This window comes from Hyposmocoma kahamanoa, unplaced genomic scaffold (assembly GCF_003589595.1).
Source record: "Hyposmocoma kahamanoa isolate Upper Pololo Valley unplaced genomic scaffold, ASM358959v1 63, whole genome shotgun sequence".
NCBI lineage: Eukaryota > Metazoa > Arthropoda > Insecta > Lepidoptera > Cosmopterigidae > Hyposmocoma > Hyposmocoma kahamanoa.
Window position 1 is genome coordinate 16,808,285 of NW_020653851.1, and position 20,029 is coordinate 16,828,313.

The 20,029-nt window shown below is 34.1% G+C and overlaps 3 protein-coding genes across 6 annotated transcripts in view; 2 read left to right on the forward strand and 1 right to left on the reverse strand.

Annotated features, from left to right (window-relative positions):
• The first annotated feature begins 2,364 nt into the window (after window positions 1-2,364).
• LOC113230244 (ankyrin repeat domain-containing protein 49) lies at window positions 2,365-6,152 on the forward strand. Its single transcript, XM_026464085.1, has 3 exons — window positions 2,365-2,895; window positions 4,384-4,689; window positions 5,419-6,152. The coding sequence occupies exons 1-3, from the start codon at window positions 2,736-2,738 to the stop codon at window positions 5,679-5,681; spliced, it is 729 nt and encodes a 242-aa protein (XP_026319870.1). The 5' UTR covers window positions 2,365-2,735; the 3' UTR covers window positions 5,682-6,152.
• A 20-nt stretch (window positions 6,153-6,172) lies between these two features.
• LOC113230015 (kinetochore-associated protein 1) lies at window positions 6,173-12,060 on the reverse strand. The gene is made up of 2 exons (XM_026463736.1): window positions 11,390-12,060; window positions 6,173-9,139 (listed from the first exon to the last, which is right to left on the reverse strand). The coding sequence occupies exons 1-2, from the start codon at window positions 12,058-12,060 to the stop codon at window positions 6,505-6,507; spliced, it is 3,306 nt and encodes a 1,101-aa protein (XP_026319521.1). The 3' UTR covers window positions 6,173-6,504.
• A 478-nt stretch (window positions 12,061-12,538) lies between these two features.
• The window catches only part of LOC113229982 (histone-lysine N-methyltransferase, H3 lysine-79 specific), a 30,732-nt gene continuing 23,241 nt past the window's right edge, over window positions 12,539-20,029 (forward strand). For 3 of the 4 annotated variants that reach the window (XM_026463686.1, XM_026463685.1, XM_026463684.1), the window contains exons 1-3: window positions 12,543-12,619; window positions 14,652-14,692; window positions 18,392-18,530. In XM_026463686.1, coding sequence (XP_026319471.1) covers window positions 18,417-18,530 — 114 coding nt within the window. In that variant the 5' untranslated portion in view covers window positions 12,543-12,619; window positions 14,652-14,692; window positions 18,392-18,416. Of the gene's footprint in view, window positions 12,620-14,651; window positions 14,693-18,391; window positions 18,531-20,029 lie in introns of all 4 variants that reach the window. The other variant, XM_026463687.1, reaches the window with a different exon arrangement.

Consider the following 20,029-nt stretch of genomic DNA (forward strand, 5'->3'; position numbering starts at 1 on the left):
GACGTCATTCAAGGTAAGTTTTCCTGCCTTCAACAGACTAATCTTCGCGCAATCTCCAATATTATTTTATTATAATTTAATATATATATTACTATAATTTAAGCTTGTCGCTCGTTGCTCCGCTCCATAGAAAGTGACAAATGCTCAGTAACACGTAAAACAAAAGGTAAACTATAATAAAATAGCAATAAATGTAAGAAAACTATTATCATTCTCAACTACTAATGGGTAATTTTCCAAGAAAATTTAAAATAGTTTACAATTTTCCGGAAAAATTCCAGAAAAATTGGAAATATATTATTTGGAAGGTTTAAATTATGTTCTACATTTAGAAATATCTTTTGAAGTTTTATGTAGCGTGAATCTGCGTGAATTATAAAATAAACTTGTATAGCTAAATCCCACCTAAAGAAAAACGAGTTTTATAATGATTTCCCAACAGCGAAAAAAGCCTCCAACAACCACACCACGACCAATTGTTGGCTCCATGGTATTCGTTCAGTAACTTCAACTTTTGACAGGTGTCAACGTCAAATGTGGAAAATTAAACAAAAATATCCGGGAAAATATTTATATTTTCGAAAAATATGATTTTTTTAAAAATGGAAATTTTTCCATGTGCCGACACTATACTACTGAGCTATTTTTTCCATCCTCTAAGTACTAATGTGCACAGAGTCAAGAGCATGTCAAGCTTGACACTTAGGATTTAAATCCAACTGTATACCGCTTACGATAAGAACGTGTGCGTAACTATACATACGTATGTACCAATCTAGTACAATCAAGGTTTATTTTTTTATTACACAAAATTACTTTATAATAATGTATTTTTACTTGGAATTTCACTATATCCAAAATGCAAAATACAGTGCAGGTAACGGTGAAGTATTGCGAACAGTATTTGCAATCTCTTTCATAGCTTTCGACTAAAGTACTTGAATCCTAGCCACGCAATAATTTCAAACACTGGAAATCATACTCAAGTCCTGACTTGAGAATTGAGTAGAGTTCTAGAATACGATCCTGTCTTGGCTGTATGGCGCATTAGTGCCTTTGTCTTTTCCAATGGAAAAAACAGTACCAAAAAAGTGATTTGATAGGAATCACAAAGAATGAGTAATATAGCTTTTTCTGAATATCGTATCGAAACTATATATCAATATTCAAAATCGGATTTAGTTTATTATACTATATTCATTTTTTTTAATTTATACTTTTGGCTTGGATACAAGTCCTGTGAGCCATGTCTTCGTTTAATTATGTTTCTGTAAATATAAAGCCGCCATAAAGAGGATAGGCCATTTGAGGCGGCGTGCTTGGATTGACTCCCGATTGAATCCCGTTCCTTAGAACAGGCCGATACAGGTATTTTAGTTCGAGATTCGTATAATTTCGCGTTTTAATTTTCGATTAAGGCACAATAGCACTATCCTATTCCACTTTAAACTAGATTTCACAAAATAATTGAAAGCCAAAATAAAAACGACACTTTCCTCCAAAAGGCCCAGAGCGAATCCAAACTATATATTCATGTATACAGTCCTCGTGCGCGCTGCGTTGATACATTGCCGTTACTGATATTCCGAATCGGATTTTGAAACTGTATATTATTGGATTTAGTTTTACAAGAGCAATGCCAATGTTAGCATAAAGTATCGAAAACGCACAAAAAATGGTTTTGCGTTGATATCCACTCAGTGAATATCTGATACGAAGCAATATCGGTATATAGTTTGGAAAATATATGATATCGTGGTGGTATCCACTTGGTAATCGCTCGGCTTGATTCGGCATCGCTATAAAATACGCGATGCGGAGCTATATCGATATATAAGATTCACGATACGGTTTCTAAGATACACGATATCGGATATTCGATATTGCCACAATAGTTCAAATCGTATATAGTTTCATTAACTATATACGATTTGTAACGCCCATTACTATCAAAAATATTAAGTGACAATATTTGAAAAAAATCGATTAAAAGTGTTTCAAACACCTTAAGTTCAGCATCTACTGCGTTTTTCTTCAACTGTTCAACTGTTTGTACTGTTTTTCTGTGCAATATCTTCCGATTTTTTCAGATTTGACCTGGCAACACTGTGAAACACAAACACTTCATGTTTAGGCTGATGGCTTTGCCAAAGCCTTAATCAATTAAAAAAAAATCATCACATGGATTCACTCTGGGCCTTTTGGAGGGAAAAGTGTCGTTTTATTTCGACTTTCAATTATTTTGTGAAATCTAGTTTAAAGTGGAATAGGATAGTGCTATTGTGCCTTAATCGAAAATTAAAACGCGAAATTATACGAATCTCGAACTAAAATACCTGTATCGGCCCGTTCTAAGGAATCCCGAGTCAATCCAAGCACGCCGCGCGCCGCCTCAATGGCCTATCCTCGTTGTGGCGGCCATATTTACAGAAAAACTTATTTTTATGTTTTTGGCTGAAGTACTTTGTTTCCGTGGTCAGAAATAAATTTAAAAAAAAAATGTTATCACATACGAATCGTATGTTCACATATGTACATTCATTCGTGATTGTCATGTATTGTGTTGTTGGCTGCGTTGCGCTGTTTGCATTCTTTCCCGACTAGTGACTTGTATATTTAGTAATCTGTGATTCTTGCTCAAAGGGTACCTTATTACATAGATTTTATTTAGTTTTTTCCATCCTCTAGGAGTTTAATGAATTTGTTGCCAAATTTCAAATTGTAATAATTTAGTAATGTCTGATTCTGAAGATTCGGACGCTGTGGATCCTTGTTCTTTACTAGAAATCCATGAAGAAATAAAAAGATGCAAGAAAAACCCCAGTACGTCTTCAATGTTCGTCTCCGGATGGGATGATGCTGACGAAGGTGTTCAAGTTGTACAGGACCCGAAAGGTGAACAATATTTCGTTAAACCAATAGACCTACAACCAACGTTATCTATGTACTAGCGTGCGAAACCTATAATTGTTATTATTCACCGAAAAAGGAGGAAGTTCTCATTCGACTGTTATTTTTCTGTATATATGTTTGTTACGCGATAACTCATTTACGGCATTTGTGAACCGATTTTGATGATTCTTTTTTTGTTGGAAAGAGGGTACCTCAGTAGTCCCATTTAAATTCGAAGAAAATATTCCACCTCTAAGAGTGATAAACTAGAGCATGCACATTGACAAACCAATAAATAGACATCGGGTTCGAGCTAAAAGTGTCCATACCTATAGGGCGTTAAAATCGAATACAGAGTGTCAATCGCGCAACAGTCTTCATTTGTTCGAGTGACAGCGTGGTTGTCAATCATGCAGTACCATATAATAATAACTTGTAAAAATTACTGCAGTAAAGTGTAAAAACAGGATTTTGTGTCATATTTTCACTAAACAAATGTATTGTGTTACCATAGTTCTTATTTAAAAGTTTTATTTTGTAGAGTTTTATTGTATTTAATTTATATATAAATGAATCATAAATATAAATTACAAAAGCACACAAAATAATAAAATAGCTAACTGTCCTTTTTCTACACATTGCATGCGCAAAAGATGGAAAGAGACCCATTACGTCAATTTCAAGAAGCTTATATAAACTTTTTGGTCATTTTCAATTGTTCAAACCACAAGCGATTGAAATATTTAGAACAATGAAACTATAGAGCCGCTTTGATTTTAATCTTATTTTAAAAAATCTTTTTTATTAATGATGTTTAATTTGAGCTAACGAAATAAAATGTCAAATGTATTTTTGTAGGAAGATTACGAAACTAAACTAAATCAGTTTTCGGAATTACAGTTTACGTTTAGTTGGAATATCAGTACATTTCTTATAGTACAAGCTTACTTTTACATTTTCAGTAATATCAGCATGTTTGTATCTGCCCAACTCTCTATTATTTCTTTAAGTGAATTTGCACCAAATTCGACATAATAATATACATATATAAAAATTAATTAATATTTACGATAAAGGCTACTCCATTACTCTTGTGTTCAAATAATTTTCAGTTGAAGCTAAATATGGTGCATTTTGTTAAATTTCCAGTAGAAGCTGAATATGGTGTTTTTGGGTCCTTAAATTGTTGCAAGCAAAATTAGACTACTGTCTAACTACTACATTTTAGACTACATTTAATTTAAATTGTATAATATGTAGAGTACTACAATGACGTTACAATTTAATTTAATGTTTTAGTTTTTTATATTTCGTTACATGTCACTATGTTTGTATAGGTTAACTTCGGACATTTTTTTCGTGGTTTTTGTATTAGATCTGACGTCCATTTGTTGGTAGGTCAATGAGCATGCATGAATTTTGAGGTTGGTTTTTTTAGTACTCTGTACCGAGATTATCAATATTAAAAATAATTGTCCTTCATTGTTACAGCCAATCCTGTTACTCATATATTATGGGCTGCAGAACATGATAAACTGAATACGTTGAAGACGTTGATTAAGTCACAACCAAGCCTAGTAAATGCACAGGATGAAGACGGGTATACACCACTTCATCGCGCTGCTTATAGCAATCATTTAAGGGTCATTTCATATCTGCTGAGTGTTGGTGCCAATGTTCATATGAAAACAGAGATGGGATGGACACCACTACACTCAGCTTGCAATTGGAATAACTATTTAGCAGCAGCAAGGTTGCTAGCTGCTGGGGCTGACCCTGCTTCCTTATCTGAAGGAGGTGAGATATGAAAATTTAAAAAAAAGCTGAAAAAACCTAATACAAAAGATCTGTAACTACCACTTATAGAAATTTGTAAGGTTTGCTAGCTGTGTTGGTTGAGCAGCTGTCCTAGTTTGGAATACAGATGCAGGTTTGAGTCCTGTCAGATTAAAGGAATTTTCCTTCGCATTTGATCTTTGTATTAATAATTATAACAAACTAGTTTTCACACAAAAATAAATGAATATCATGTTAGTAAAATATTCTGATATTCAATAAATATCAAAATTAAAATTTTTGCATTCATGTACCATGTGGAATGGGTTAAGTAGATATGTTGTTAAAGTTACTAAAGTCACAGGGTAGGTATGCACCTACCCTGTGACTTTAGTAAGTACCTTTTGCGTCATTTATGTAAATTAAGAACTACTGGGAATTGTTAATCCCATTTGTTCTCATGAAAAGAAAATACCAGTAGTTCTGTCAACAGAACTAGTGGGAATAATCATACAGATCCAACAGAACTACTGGGAATCGTAAATCCCATTTGTTCTGTTAACAGAGCAAATGAGAAGAAAAGTACCAGTATTCTGTCAACAGAACTTGTGGGTGTAATCAAGTTATTTTATAGAGGTTAAATATTTAAGATGGAGATTATGTAAAAGAATGTTTAAGTTGTTTAGCATATCCCAAAGACTCCTTCAGTATATATTCATTTATTACAGTGTTTTATTATTTCTTCCACAGAGCAAACTCCTCTACACTTAGCATCATCAATCAGTCATTGTAAATCAACATTACTCATTCTCTTACTACGAGAGGACTCAGTAGATATAGTAAGAAAGAAAAACAAATCAAACCAAACTCCTGAAGAATTGGCTAGAGGTCATGGAATATATGCACCATTATTTGAAATGGCGTCACCAGCTTCTTCTTATATAAAATCCAGATCATTTACTTGTAATCCTTATGTACGAGCTCAACTTCTTCAACAAGTTAATAAAGATTAGTTATGCTACCGTTTTCTTAATTTTTTTTTCTTATTTCACTTGGCTTTTCGCGGTAAGCCTTTCAGCCACTTACAAAGCGTCTTTATTAACTTGTTTTTAAACTGGGAAAATTTTATATCATGGAATGTAATTTGAAAACAAGATTTGGAAGTTGGAGAAAAAGGGATCAGGCGAGGAATTATGTGATGTACACATTGTTATGGATGTACATAAACAAATAGTATATTGAAATGATATTTGATATTTTGCTTTTAAAATAAGAATACCCTATTTGAGATCTAAAATGTTTTTATTGAATTTTTTAATTACTACTTTTATACATATAATTGTTTACACAAAGTATAGCACTTCAAGTTACTTAATTATACATGTACAAATAGTCCAATACCTGCATTGACTTACAAATAAATGGACGACGGGTCTAATACAAAAACCACGAAAAAAATGTCCCAAGTCAACCTATTCGAAATTTAAATTGTAATGTCATCGCAGTATCGCGCTGTCAGTAGAACAAATGAAGACTAAAGCGGAGTGTCGCGCTCTGTATACGATTTTAGCGCCTTACAAGTGCGGACACTTTTTAGCGCGGACCCGACGTCCATATCAATATCGTAAGTCAATGAATACCTGTGATTTTTTTTTTAATAAACGTCTGATATATCTCACAAGAAAAGTATTTACTTATCAATATCATATGTACTTATTTTAAATCTTAAAACTAAAAAAATCATTATGAATTGTATATTAAGGTTAAAAAAAAGCACCAACAATATAGTGTTACACAATATATATGCATTTAATTTTTATGTCTGACTAAGCATTCCTATCGATAAGCTCGCGATGTCAAACTTTCAACTACTAACATAGCCCCTGATACTAGATATGTCTCAGAGTGCAAATTCTTTAAACTCGCAATCAATTTTCGTTTGTCAATTTTGTGTAGTTCACTAATAGTTTGCCTTTTCTCGGGTGTTATGTATGGCAAAACCAAACAACCGAGACCAATACATTTGCATCGCAAACAGTTTTTCCAAACTTCTATTAAATCTGCGTCTTTTATTACAGGACACAGAGGTAACAAATTCATCGCCTTTAGGCATTTTGCTTTCTGACGTTCAGTGATAGGGTAGTCAGCACGTTGAAATGGCGACAAAATTACAGCTCTCCAAGCTGTGTATATAATATCATCGGGCGGTGAAAATATTTTCAAAAGAGAAGGAATCATTTCCTCGTACAAACCAGCGCGTAATAACAAAGGTAAAAGTTCCCTAATATGTTTTACATTGCCATATCGGCGTGAAAGATCAGCCGCAACCATCAAACCTTGAACACTCCCTGAGGCAGTCTGTAGCAACTGTTCGAGTGCAAGAGTTTTGTCTTGAGCAAACATCGCGACAAGCCAAGGCATATCAATGTCTTCAAGTTTAACTGTGTACAATAATTCCAGGAGCAATGGCCAAAGAGCATCGCGATCTTTATTAGTAACTTTCAAAGCTGTGTCTGAATCTACAACACTCATGAGACACTGCAGAGCTCTGAGCTTCTTACATTTATTAAAATCGCTTTCGTCATCAAACACGATTCGCGATAAGTAAATTGCGCTCATTTTTGGGCACGCTGCCTTAAGTATGTATTTCGCCACCATTAGCGTTTTTGTGTCTAATCCAGAAGCATTTTTACTTTTATTTTCTTCGCTTTGCGTAGAAAGAATATTTTCTAAGATTTGAAATCTAATTGAACTGATATTAATTCCGTTCTTATCTGCTATTTCATCGGCTGTACGATTTACATCATAACGAGCCATTTTTTCGACAAACTCGGGATGTAGATACAAGGTCCGTATAAGCTGGGCTGGTTCTGCTACAAGTCGTACGAATTCTTCACAAGCCCAGTCTATCTTATGTAATGCATGACGTGTCGAAAGGGTAAAATGTAAGCGTTCCATTTGTCGAGCAGCACGATTATCTGGCTGTTGAGCAGCCCAACGTTGCGCAAATTGATATGATAGTTGTGCTGCAGCTACTTGATCAGCGCCGCGGGCAAGACCTTGCAAGATGTAAAAAAGACAGGCTCCTGTCCAATCTATGTTTACAATATGTCTAAGGCAACGATGAGCAGCGTGAAGCAAAGGCTCCTCTCTTGTTGTGATCCGCCAAGGTCCACTATCTTTGGCGTCATTGTCAGTATTTTCATTGCGTTTACGAGCTGTCATGCTTTGTTTTAAGGCGTTACTACAGATCATGTCTTTTGCAGTTTGTAACTCTGGATCTAGGGAAAGTAATGCAACAGCAGATAACCAACGCTCATATGTTTCAAGTGTTATTTCACATTTTAAATTAGACCACATGTCTTCTCGCATAAAGAGGTGGAATGGAAGGCGATGATATCCAATTTCTGGAAATATACCTTTTATAGAAAAGAGTTCAAATTCGTACTGTTTGGGAGTACTTTTTCGTCTGTAGTCTTTTAAAAAGTTTAATAGAAAGTATTCTTTCTTACTACGCATTTCTACAGATGATCCATAAATTAAATGAAAAATGCAGATGTAAACTTCGTAATAATATGGATTAATTGTAATCGAGCGGCCATGCAACGTGCTTTCTCCATTTTTCCAAAAATCGCTGAGAATGTTTTTCAATAAATTTTTGTCACTGATGCTATTCCAGATCGTGAAACATTTCGACATTAGATCCTTTTCATTATTTTCAAAATACATCTGCCGGCAACCCAAGTCATCCTTATACGTTTTGTATTTTAGTTCCCAAGTAGTTAGCAGGGCTATAAGTTGAAGGGAAAGTCCGTCGTTAACAGAAACATTCAAAGTACGACAAAGTTCAACAAGTCGCTCGAATGTCGTTTCAGGGTACATACGCAAGACATAGAATAATACCACTTTCACATCCCACGTTTCTTCAGTATTATCAGAGAGTGCAATATCGGTTAAATTTATATTAAATTTGGATTTGATTATGTATTGAGGTGAGTATGAAACTACATTGCCGGATAAAATGTTTTCTAACATAAATAAATTACGAATTAACGGCGAAGAAAGATAGCGTAATATTACTGGCGGTATAGATTCATTCTGACTTTGAAGGATGTCCACAATCCACATGCTATCTTCAGATTTCTCAGCTTCATTCAACATAAGAAGTAAGGATGTTAGTAAAATTTCATCGAGATCTTGGCAAGAAATGACTTTTGTTAATAGTCTCTTGGCTGCATTACGTTTTACTGCACGCAATTCATCTGATAATAAATCGTAACCTGCGCCCAGTATACGAAATGTAATGAAGTCATTTTTGTTCTTAACATTCAGACGCATTTCATTCATACTGTCCTCTGCTAAGCTGTTGGCGTAGAAAGGAATTAATTCGTTTGTAGCAGTAACCGAAGACATGGGTAAGAATATGTAATGAAATTTCCAGGTCACTGCAAGATTTTTCACTATAACATTGCCATTAATTAAAGCGTTCAAAACGGACAAATATTTCATGAGGTGGTGTAGATGTTCTTCAGCACATCTTGTCACGAGATCTATGAGAACATTGAATGATTCTAACAAAACAGATGCGTTGACGCCATCTGCGAAATTTGATAAAACCGAACCAATGTCTTCTACAGATAATTTCGTTCTACTACAAAATAAACTTATTAAAGATTCTATGATCTTACGGACTTGACTGCACGTGGACGTACAACGTAGCAAGGATACGAGCTCAGATTGTCGCGACTGATGTGTTCGCGTAAGTTGATGTAAGCAGTGCCCTCGACCCGAACTGGCCGTGACTTGGTCTCTTTTTATCCATGACGCTGTTTTTTCGGCACAGATATTTTCGTTATACATGGTATTAAAATCCAATGAGATATTGTAGGAATTTTTTAAATGATATAAATTTTCAATATTGTTTATTTGTATTTCATTCAAGAGATTTGTTCCTTTAAGGAAGTCAATGTAGTTTCTTTCTACTAAAGAACTGCTAGTATTTCCACTAATTATCTGTTCGTATTTGTTAAGAATTGTTTTCAATAGTATTCGCTTTTCTTGGTTAGATAAATTAGTAAAATATTCCAAGGCAGCTCTTGTCTCACAGTCTCGAAGGCATCGATCAATGTATAAAACATTGCCGAAATTTGTGTATGAGTTCAATACACATGTGATCACCCTTAAATCGTTTAGATCTATGGTCGGAGTATTAATCAATTTATGAAGTACAAGTGAATAATCGGTACAGTTTAGCGGGATATTATATTTCTTCAAAACCACTTTTACTTTGGCGTAATTTAATTCCTTCTGTATTTCATGAGCAAGCACGCGATCTGTTTCTGTGATAGTAAAATCATTAAAGACCGATGCGGCAGCTGCGATAGCTAAATCCAGAACAGTGTCATCCCATGGCACATCCAATACCTTCAATACTTGGAGTAAACATTCGAGTTTTAAAGAAATCGAACGAAAGGCGTTGAGCAGTATTTTAAGGCGTGAACTATTCACACCCCCACCGCAATTTGCCGCCTCAGTTTTTATGACAGTACACAGTGTATCATCCATATCAAATAAATACCGCGTGGCGTAAGCAAGTAGAAAGTCTTGCAAAAATGTGCTTAAGTCTTCCGCGTAACAACGGCGCAACATTGTTAGTGCAGCTTCACTGGGGCTCATAGAACTGATTTCCCTTAGTGACATTGTAATATTGAATTTCTCTTTTAATTCCATAATATAGTGAATATGATCCTTCAAAGAGTCTAAATTATCCATTGAGATAGGTCTAATAGACAGAGTTTTCATTGAAGAATTCAAGACGTTTATTATTTCATCAATGAACTTCAATCCTAATTTTGGCCAATAAGGTGATTTCTCAAATAAAAAGACTCTTTGAATTGTCCAGTTAACAAAAATATCAATGAAGTAAGGGTTTTCATCAAGTAAACATGGGACAAAATTTCTCAGCCAAATTAATAGGACTCCCATTTTAATGTTCTGTGGTATAGCATTCAAAATGTCCATCACATCACAGGATGAGATTTTTAGTTTCATTTCAGAGTATTTTAGCCAACATATTGAAGCTAAATCAAGGTCTGATTGAGAAATGAATGTTATTAGAAGGTCTTTATAATTTTGTTGAATGATGTTGACATTTTCATAACAATTTTTCCCACTAAAAAGGATATAGTCCAGTAGGTCCACCTTAATCATAAGATCATTAATGAGGTGTATAGATTTTTCATCTGATGTTGGGAAAGCTTTCTTCTGAAGTAAGTATAAAATAGGCTTGTAAGCGAGGTCATGTTGACAAAGCTTTGTAGCACTATCAATGAGAAAAGGGAGATCATTAATTTTTTCAAAATACTGCTTTAGCTGTGTCAATATTTGTACTGCATCCTTGGATGTCAGTGCTGCATCTATGAGTGTTTGCAATTGTGTCTTGAGGACTTCTTGAGATGATTGTTTAGACTTACTTGATGAATCTGTATGTTCCTCAGTTGAAATGGAGGCATTCAAAGCACAGCAAATTTGTACCTGTGAAGTTGATGTCAAGGTGTTATAAATTCATAATGGAGAATCTCAATTTTATGAAAAAAATGCAAAGAAATTAAAAATTACCTCTAATTTATCCCACACCAAAAAGTATAATCCATTATTATGAACAGCTAATGGATAATAATTTCCTGAATTTTCAATATTTTCAAATTTATAATAAACATCGGACTCTCTCAAATTCACAGCCCACATCCGTTCTTTGCTGGACAAGACGACTAATTCACCCCATGGGACAATGCGCTCTATCTTCACATCAGTAGATATAGTTTCTTGCAGGCCAGTTAAAGGACACTCCACAATTATATCTCCATTTTCAATAAATAAATAGAGATTATCAAATTGCTGCTTTTTAGTCATGTGTTCAGATTCAATACTGCGTACACGAATCTTCTCTAAATTTAGAGAAATCTCACTTGGTCCTTTGCTAATTCTTTCGTCTAATTCCTGGACACTGAGCGGCACATGAAGGCATTCTCCACCTTCACTAAAGAAATACACATTCTGATTAACATTTTGCAGTCGATTAATTTGGTACTTAGTGAAATTGCCTAATTTTATCTTCGCTAGTGTGCCCTTCACAATGTCTGCGACAACAGTCTCACCAGATTTTAGAATAATCCACAGCAAGTGATCCTGCAATGTTTTATCAAGGATTTCATGTTCGAAGTTGAAAACAAGATCCGAGTTACTAGATTCTTCTTTTGTGTTCAAATCCACAATACGAAAGTTATGATTATCTTCGAAAATGACGAGTTTGGGATACAAAAGTTCTGCATGTAATTCTTCGAGTTTTCTTGAACCGTCTAATTTTTTTAGGGGTATACACGTCACAGACATCTTTTAAAATATTTTGCTTATTACATTCAGTTCCTCGATTTTCCTCAATAGTAAATAAAAACGGTCAACAGATTTGAACTTAAAATGTTCAAATTGCAACTGCCACAACCTGTCAAAATGTTATATTTTTGGTTGGTAATTTTTATAGTAGCAAAGATGAAGCGAGAAAAAAACGAACATTTTTATTCGCTTTTATCAATATAAATTGTCACTGTGTGTCTACAAAAACGGATAGGGCGCGTTCTGTTTAAATATGAGATAACGTTTTTTTGTTATGGCAACTTATTCAATCGTCCGTCCATTCGTCCATAGACAAAATCCACCATGATTGGAAATAAATTTCAACATGGCGCACGGTTGTTCGGAGTGTGTGTGTGTGAAAGTGCAGTGAAATTATGTTAAAATCAAGTGTATTTAGTGATAATTTTAGTGTATAAGTGAGAAGTGTGTGCTTTAATGCAGCGTCTTTCTTATAATGGCTTTGGATTTACGCCTGCACTCTCCTGCAGGCGCGGAACCTGTTGTTTATACATGGCCCCTTACTTCAGGTCATGGCTCGGTAAGGAAATCGTTTAATTTATTATTATATGTATGTACTCTTGTGCTGTGATAGGAGCTATAGGTTTTAGTTTGTTATCGTATATATTACCCTCGACGGATATGCGTAAATAAAGTGATACGTCTAAATATTTGTGTTACCACACTTCGCGCTTGCCCGAGCAATTACTATACTAGAACAGTAGAGAAAGCGTTTGTTTTCATGTGCCAATACAATATAGTCATAATCTTGCTTGCTTACTCGTACATATACGTCAATAAGTTATCGACAGCATGGATTACTGCAGGGTCCACCCCCACATCACATGGGTCTCGCAGCAGAGTGTATTGACCTCGTGTTTTGTCAAGGTGTCGGCTTTTTTTAGATAGCATCGACACACCGTTGCGTAGGTTTCTCTCATCATCGTTTGTTATAGATGCAAAGAAGCTATCACTTAATTTGGCTTGGATACACGGTGTTTACACATGTGTATCCATTTGTTTTCTTTTACATTATTGTACCTTTCATGGTTTGTTTTTGTGTATAATAATTTGTGTATTAGTACATTAAAACTTTGACAAAAATTGATAAAAACAGTGTAAGATAAAACTATTTTTACATACGCATATATTTATTTTTATACACTCCACAAGTCCACAGCATGTTTAATGCCAGAGTGTTGTTTTTGTTTTTGAATAATGTGTTGCACATTAAATTAACAGTACTCTTAGATTTGTACTAAAGAATACTGTGTAATGATTATAATAAATATGCATAGTGACAAGATTTCTGTATAAATTTAAATATTATTTATTTAATGAAATATGGGTTTAATGCTTGTAATATGTATGTAGATGTCCTAGGTTCCTATAACAAGTTGAAGATAATATATTTTAAAGTAATTAAAGAATTATCAAATTAAAGAAGTTGGTTTTGGTTAGGTTTAATTTGATAATTTTCAGTTTTTTATTGGTTAAAGAAGCATACATTAGTGCTAATTACATTGACTATTAGCTGTGTGACTATTTTTAGCAGATTTTATTCCAAAACAAATGTTTACTAACAAGTACACATTAAATGTTTACGAGAGTTTTTAATTTATTGACACATTAACTTTACGCACACATTAAATGTTTTCTTATTTAATTTCTTAGGAATTTAATCTACTGCTTACAAATCATACTTGTTCCAAATATATTTATTTGTATACTAACAGCTCATAAATACTAAAATTTTATCTTATATACTTCTTACAACTTAGGAACTTACAGCTATTTTTACAAGATGTAACTTTAGAGTTGGTTAGAGAGTTAGAGTTCTACTCTACTCAGGCAGACAATTACATTCCAATTAAAAGCATGCACAAAAACTATTTTTGGTATCTTAGTTTAAAAAAAAAGAATTGTGGTATGTTTAGCTGCAACTAGAAAGAAATGCCTTACGTAGTTAACATAGGGTACAAATGAGTTTATTGCTGTTGCTAAAATATTTTTATGCAATTTCTTTTAACCTACAATGAAAAATTTTATTATTACAGCAATTCTTTATAATTAGATTTATTATATTCTAGTATGTTATTACAAGAGATCAGATCAGGCAAAGGGTATTTACCTAACTTTAAGGAAGTGATTTGTTTTTTAATATAAAGTAGACTCACACATGGCCAATCTCACCTGATGTCAAGTAACATGTGACCAAAGACAGTACGCACTTAGAGTGGATAGTTACCTCCCACTAAAATCACAGAATTATTGTATTTTGTTGTAAATTTTTGAAATCCAATTAGTAATTTCGGTACTAAAGTAGTATATTTTGAACAAAAATATTGTTATTCTAAGTATAATAATCGGCAATAACCTAAAACACGATAATTATATGTAACTATCATGTTTTGGGTTTTTGCCTCTTATTTTTAATCATTCTGGGCTCTCAAACGGAATCTTATCTGTTCTGTGTGTATTACTTGAAGCTTAGGGATATTATACTCTGCCTCTGCTTCTTCAGATTCTGCTTATAAAAAGCAATAGTATTGAATAATGTTTTTTTTTTTCAGGACAAACACGATGGGGCCTTGGAGATAGTAGAAACGATAAGGTAAGTGGGAATTACTATTAGCCATATTTTTTATATATATTTACATTTGTCTTTAATAACTATTGATCGTTTTAAATTTATGGAGTATTGAACAGACTTTTCTTCATTCTACTTTATTACTTAAATTGTTGTTCTCCATTCTAATATTAGAAAATATCACATAAAAACTTTAAATTGTTATAGGTAAAAATATAGATAACAGCAATTACAGTATGTAATACGCATTGTGCTACTTTGTCTTGCATTGACCTGTTTCACATCATATGTAGGATAATAAAAAAACGTGATGTCTTGAAGAATACGTACTGTTTGTTTATGGTGCTCCATATATTACTTATTAAATACTGTGGATCGAGTTATATTTAATAGTTAATAATGTCATATTTTTTATTAAACATCGTTGTTTCTGCCTGTTCTGCTTGAAGATTATTGTTGAAATTGCGGCTTTTAATTGCACTTTACGTCTAAAATTGGAGCTGGGTGTGCTAGTAACATTACGAGATTTATTTCACATTATTCACGTGTTCGAACTCGTGCATACTAAAAATCACGAACTACGAGGCGTAATTACATCGCCAATAAATTATTCTGCGAGTGAATTAAGCTGAACATTCAATTATCCGAGTTCATAACGTTGTGTACCTGTAATCAAATTAAAATTACAATGTGTCTCGATATCAGTGGCGTGTGTAAAGCGTGAAGGACGCAAGGGCAATGACCGAGGCAATTTCGCGCGTCGCGAGTACTTGCAATGTCGCCCTACTGCCCGACCTACAACGTAAAAACAATGTGGACTCTCCTACCACAATGCTACAACCAATCCTCATGTCACACAAACACACACACAAAAGTTTCATGATTTATGTGAACTGATTGCCGATTTCAGATAAGAACGCACACTGCTCTAAATTTGTTCAGTTGCGGCATATTCCCGGGCATCTAAAAGCCTTTTGCAATTAAATGAGACTATGAATCTATATTTAGGATATTCTTAGTCACTAGACTGGAAAAAACAAGTAGGTATTTTTGTGAGTCATTCACATTTCCGAGTTTCTGCGTGGAGTAAATTGCTTACGTAATTTATTCGTTTAACGTGTATTTTAATAACTATCGCTGACGTATGACTTGTCGGTATAGTTTCGTCGGTTCTCGGAGATTTAGGGAAACGAAACTACGCGCTATCGACTGAGCGCATGTTCACCTGTTCTTTCCCACGTCGGAAATAAATCGGGAACCTGTTTCTCAGGTCGGTACCCGAGCCCTGGGCTTTGGAGATCGCAAGCGTTGGTATCCGCTGCGACCTCTCGACCGGACTAATCGCACCCTTTGTGGCCTTGAAACTTACCTCGGTTAAAAACCGGGCAGTATTTTAACACTGGCTCCTAAGTAAGACAAAATAAGGCATGCAACTGATGATATTTTGGTAGTTTACAAAACGTGCCTTTGAAACATTGACCTACCAACAAATGGACGTTGGGTCTAATACAAAAACCACGAAAAAATGTCCGAAGTTAATCTATACAAACGTAGTGATATGTAACGAAATTTAAAAAAAATAAACATTTAATTTAAATTGTAACGTCATTGAAATACTGCCTAATTTTGCTTGTTACAATATAAGGGCCCAAAAACACCGTATTCAGCTTCTACTAGAAACTTAACGAAATACACCATATTTGGCTTAGACTGAAAATTACTTGTGTAAATACAAAAATATTGGAGCAGCCTTTGTTATAAATGTTAATTAATGTTTATATATATTATTATGTCGAATTTTGTATAAATTCACATAAAGAAATAATAAAGAGTTGGGAAGATATATACATACAAATATTGCAAATGTGAAAATAAGCATGTACTTTCTGAAATTAGCCTATATTCCAACTAAACATAAACTCAAATAGCTGTAATTCCGAAAACCTATTTATAATAAAACCATTATGTTTTCAAGTAATTTTGATGCTTTTCACAAAGACAAAATTAGCTTTTGTTTTGTAATATTCCTAAAAAAATACATTTGACATTATGAAAATTCGAGCTAACGTTATTTCGGGCAAATGTATTTTCTGACTTCTAATAGGTAATCCCATGTAGGGCATCGAGCCCGGGTTTACCAGGGCCGGCAAAACCCGGGTTTTCCCAGTTCTGAAGATTACAAAGAAACCCGGGTTTGATTTTAAATACCCGGATTTTTCTAGTATTTTACTTAATTTTTTTGTTATTTATTATATAAAAACCACTTCGAATACAATTATAAGTGTAATAAAAACACGCTTAAATAAATAATTACGTGCAAAGAAGCGTAGTTGCTACGTTTCTTCCCTACCAAACAACCAAGAAAACAAGCAATGCGTAAAATGGACTGGAAGATTTCTTTAAGACTTTATAAAATGTCTTGTAATTTGGAACGTCCTGTTTCATTTATGATAATCCTTCCTCTCCTCATCTTTTGTTCCATTGTAGAAAATCAGTATAGGAACACAGTTTCTTTTTTTTAATATAACAAAAAGATCGAAAAGCTTAAAAAAACCCGGTCTACCCGGGTTTTGACTATACTATGACCCGAAAACCCGGGTTTTCAAAATTGCTCCGGGTTTCGATGCCCTAATCCCATGCCGTAAAATGAGTACAACAATATTTTGATAGTTACTGCTAACTTTTAATAAAAAATCATTTTAAAAATAAGATTAAATCAAATCGTCTCTATAGTTTCTTTGTTCTAAATATTTCAAACGCTTGTGCTTCGAACAATTGAAAATGACCAAGAAGTTTATATATAAGCTTCTTGAAATTGACGTAACGGGTCTCTTTCTATCTTTTGCGCATGCAATGTGTAGAAAAAGGACAGACAGACGGATAGACAGACTTTTGTAATTTATATTTACGATTCATTTATATATAAATTAAATACTAAAATGCCGTACAAAATAACACTTTTAAATGATAACTATGATAACGCAATATATTTGTTTAGTGAAAATTTGATACAAATTCATGTTTTTACACTTTACTGCAGTAATTTTTACAAGTTATTATTATATAGTACTGTATGATTGATAACCGGTTGTCAGTCGAACAAACGAAGACTGTTGCGCGATTGACGCTCTGTATGCGATTTTAACTCCCTATAGGTGCGGACACTTTTTAGCGCGAACCCGACATCCATTTGTTGGTAGGTCAATGCTTTGAAAGATTAAAAAAAACCATGAATGCATCGACGAATCGGAGCTTAAAAATCGGTTACAAAGTAAATTATTATTATTACTTTTTGTTCATTGCTCTCACAGTGTTTTGTCGGTTCATGAATGACCAGCACTTTTAATACATAATATTAATATCGCGCTCATTGTTTTACGAAACAAATATAATTTATTCCCGATCTAATAGTATCTTGACCGTGGCACTGCCTAGTCAATTATGTTCGTTCGAAATTAATTTAACTCCCGGGCTAGGTAGTGGTCAAGAGCGAGTTCACATCCTTTAAAAAATGGTGTCAGAATTTTCTACTATGCTTTCGTTTTGCGTCATTATTCAAATAAAGCTAATAGAAATATAAATAAATCTAAACTAAAAAAAAATACTTTTAACGTTCAAGTGTTGTCAATAAATAAAAAAAAAAGTAAGCAATTTGTCGAGAGTCTAAATTTAATTGGGCCTATACAAGATTAATCGTAAAATTATCGTATGAATTGTTAACAGATGGGTGTTAGAAGACCTTCCGGAGATGAAGGCGGCACTGGAGAACAATATCCTGTGCGACTACGACACACACTCGTACGACAGCATGCGAGCTCTCTGCGACAGGTTCAACAGGGCCATAGACTCCGTCGTCGCTTTGGTAAGTCAATGTCTTAGTTTACTATGATTATAGATACATGCAAGTACAGTTGCCAACAGTAAGTTTTGTCTTGTTTAAAATATCATCCTGTAGGATCATGTTTACAGGTATCTATAATGCAAATAATTGTCTTTTAAATAACCAAATACGTAAACGGACAGGACTATCAACTTTACACTTTGAACATTTTACAATTTTTATCACAAGTGACATAAAGTTGAATTTAAATGAAAAACTGTCCGCGCTATTGATTTTACATATGAAGTAAAAACTTAACATATTCTTACAAGTTATCGAGTATATAAGGTTACATTTTAAACCTGCTTCCTAACTGTATAACTCCAAGGTCACCTTACTTTGAGCGTTATGTGAAATGCTACACATTGTCGATAACCATTCATGGACTTAAGATATTTAAACACAGCGAATTGGTTTCAAAACGTACAGGAGTTCACATTTTCTTCTCAACATCAAGCTGATTTTCGAATTCAGTAATTTTTAGACTTCAAATTCGTGTTTTACTCAATTCCACCATTTTTGATTTACGACAGTATTTAGTTTCATGTACGATATACATTAGAAGAGTAGTTGGTGGGAACACTACATTTACATTGTATATTTAACGACTTACTAAAATAAACACACGATATAATGTAACGTTATGCTAAACCGTGCGTGTATTAACTGCGGATACGATTTCTCACCTATCACCTTTTTGCAATTTCCCCTCCCACAAAGTGTGGAAATAACCCAATGATTGTTGGCACGTAGGTTAAAAGTTGATTTTAATATCGATAACCGATATTTTATGACCAAAAGTAATATATTTGCTTTCCTGCATTTTTAACAAGCATGTTGAAGTCACTGTAACGGAAACACGTGCTACGAATTCGAGTTTCTACCTGGACCTGTAATTCAATAGAAGCTAGCAAAAAATTGTATAGTTACGTGTGCCGACTGCAACTGAGTAATACAAAGGATGCATGCTATTGTTCGTTTACTTGTCGATGAATAAGTAGCATCGCATTGAACAATGATTCTAGTGACGTTATAAAAGCAAATGTTATTTCCCTCGTAAAATGCGTCACACAAATGTATTTTAAATCTCAGCTTAAGTAAATATATATTAAAAAACATTGTTACGTAATAGATAAGTTTGATACCTACTTGTTACTATGTACGATGTGATATAAATGAAATCTGTAAACAAATCTGAATGCAAACGACCGTGAATACGAGCGTCAATAGCGCCCTGACCTCCACGCAGTTTATTCCAGTGCTCGGTTGACTTGCGCTCACCCCCCGCTAAGCCCGCCTCCCCCATCTCCCTACTCATCTCCGCATTTCACTCAATTCATATTTTAGCTGTTTGCCATGAGCGGTAGAGGGCTCTCTCTCGGACGGGAAGCGTGGCATCGGTCGAAAGTGAAAAGCATCCAAATGGGGCGCGAGCCGCTTCGGGGACTGTGAACGCGAACTTGTTTGACCTAGATTGCTTT

Bases quoted from the DNA above. Each gene is read 5' to 3' on its own strand.
- LOC113230244 (XM_026464085.1), top strand. From the start codon at position 2,736: ATGTCTGATTCTGAAGATTCGGACGCTGTGGATCCTTGTTCTTTACTA. The intron at 2,896-4,383 runs GTGAACAATATT...TCATTGTTACAG, and splicing joins AGTTGTACAGGACCCGAAAG to CCAATCCTGTTACTCATATA. The intron at 4,690-5,418 runs GTGAGATATGAA...TTTCTTCCACAG, and splicing joins TGCTTCCTTATCTGAAGGAG to AGCAAACTCCTCTACACTTA.
- LOC113230015 (XM_026463736.1), bottom strand. From the start codon at position 12,060: ATGTCTGTGACGTGTATACCCCTAAAAAAATTAGACGGTTCAAGAAAA. The intron at 9,140-11,389 runs CGATGTTTATTA...TTTAATTAATGG, and splicing joins GCTGTGAATTTGAGAGAGTC to CAATGTTATAGTGAAAAATC.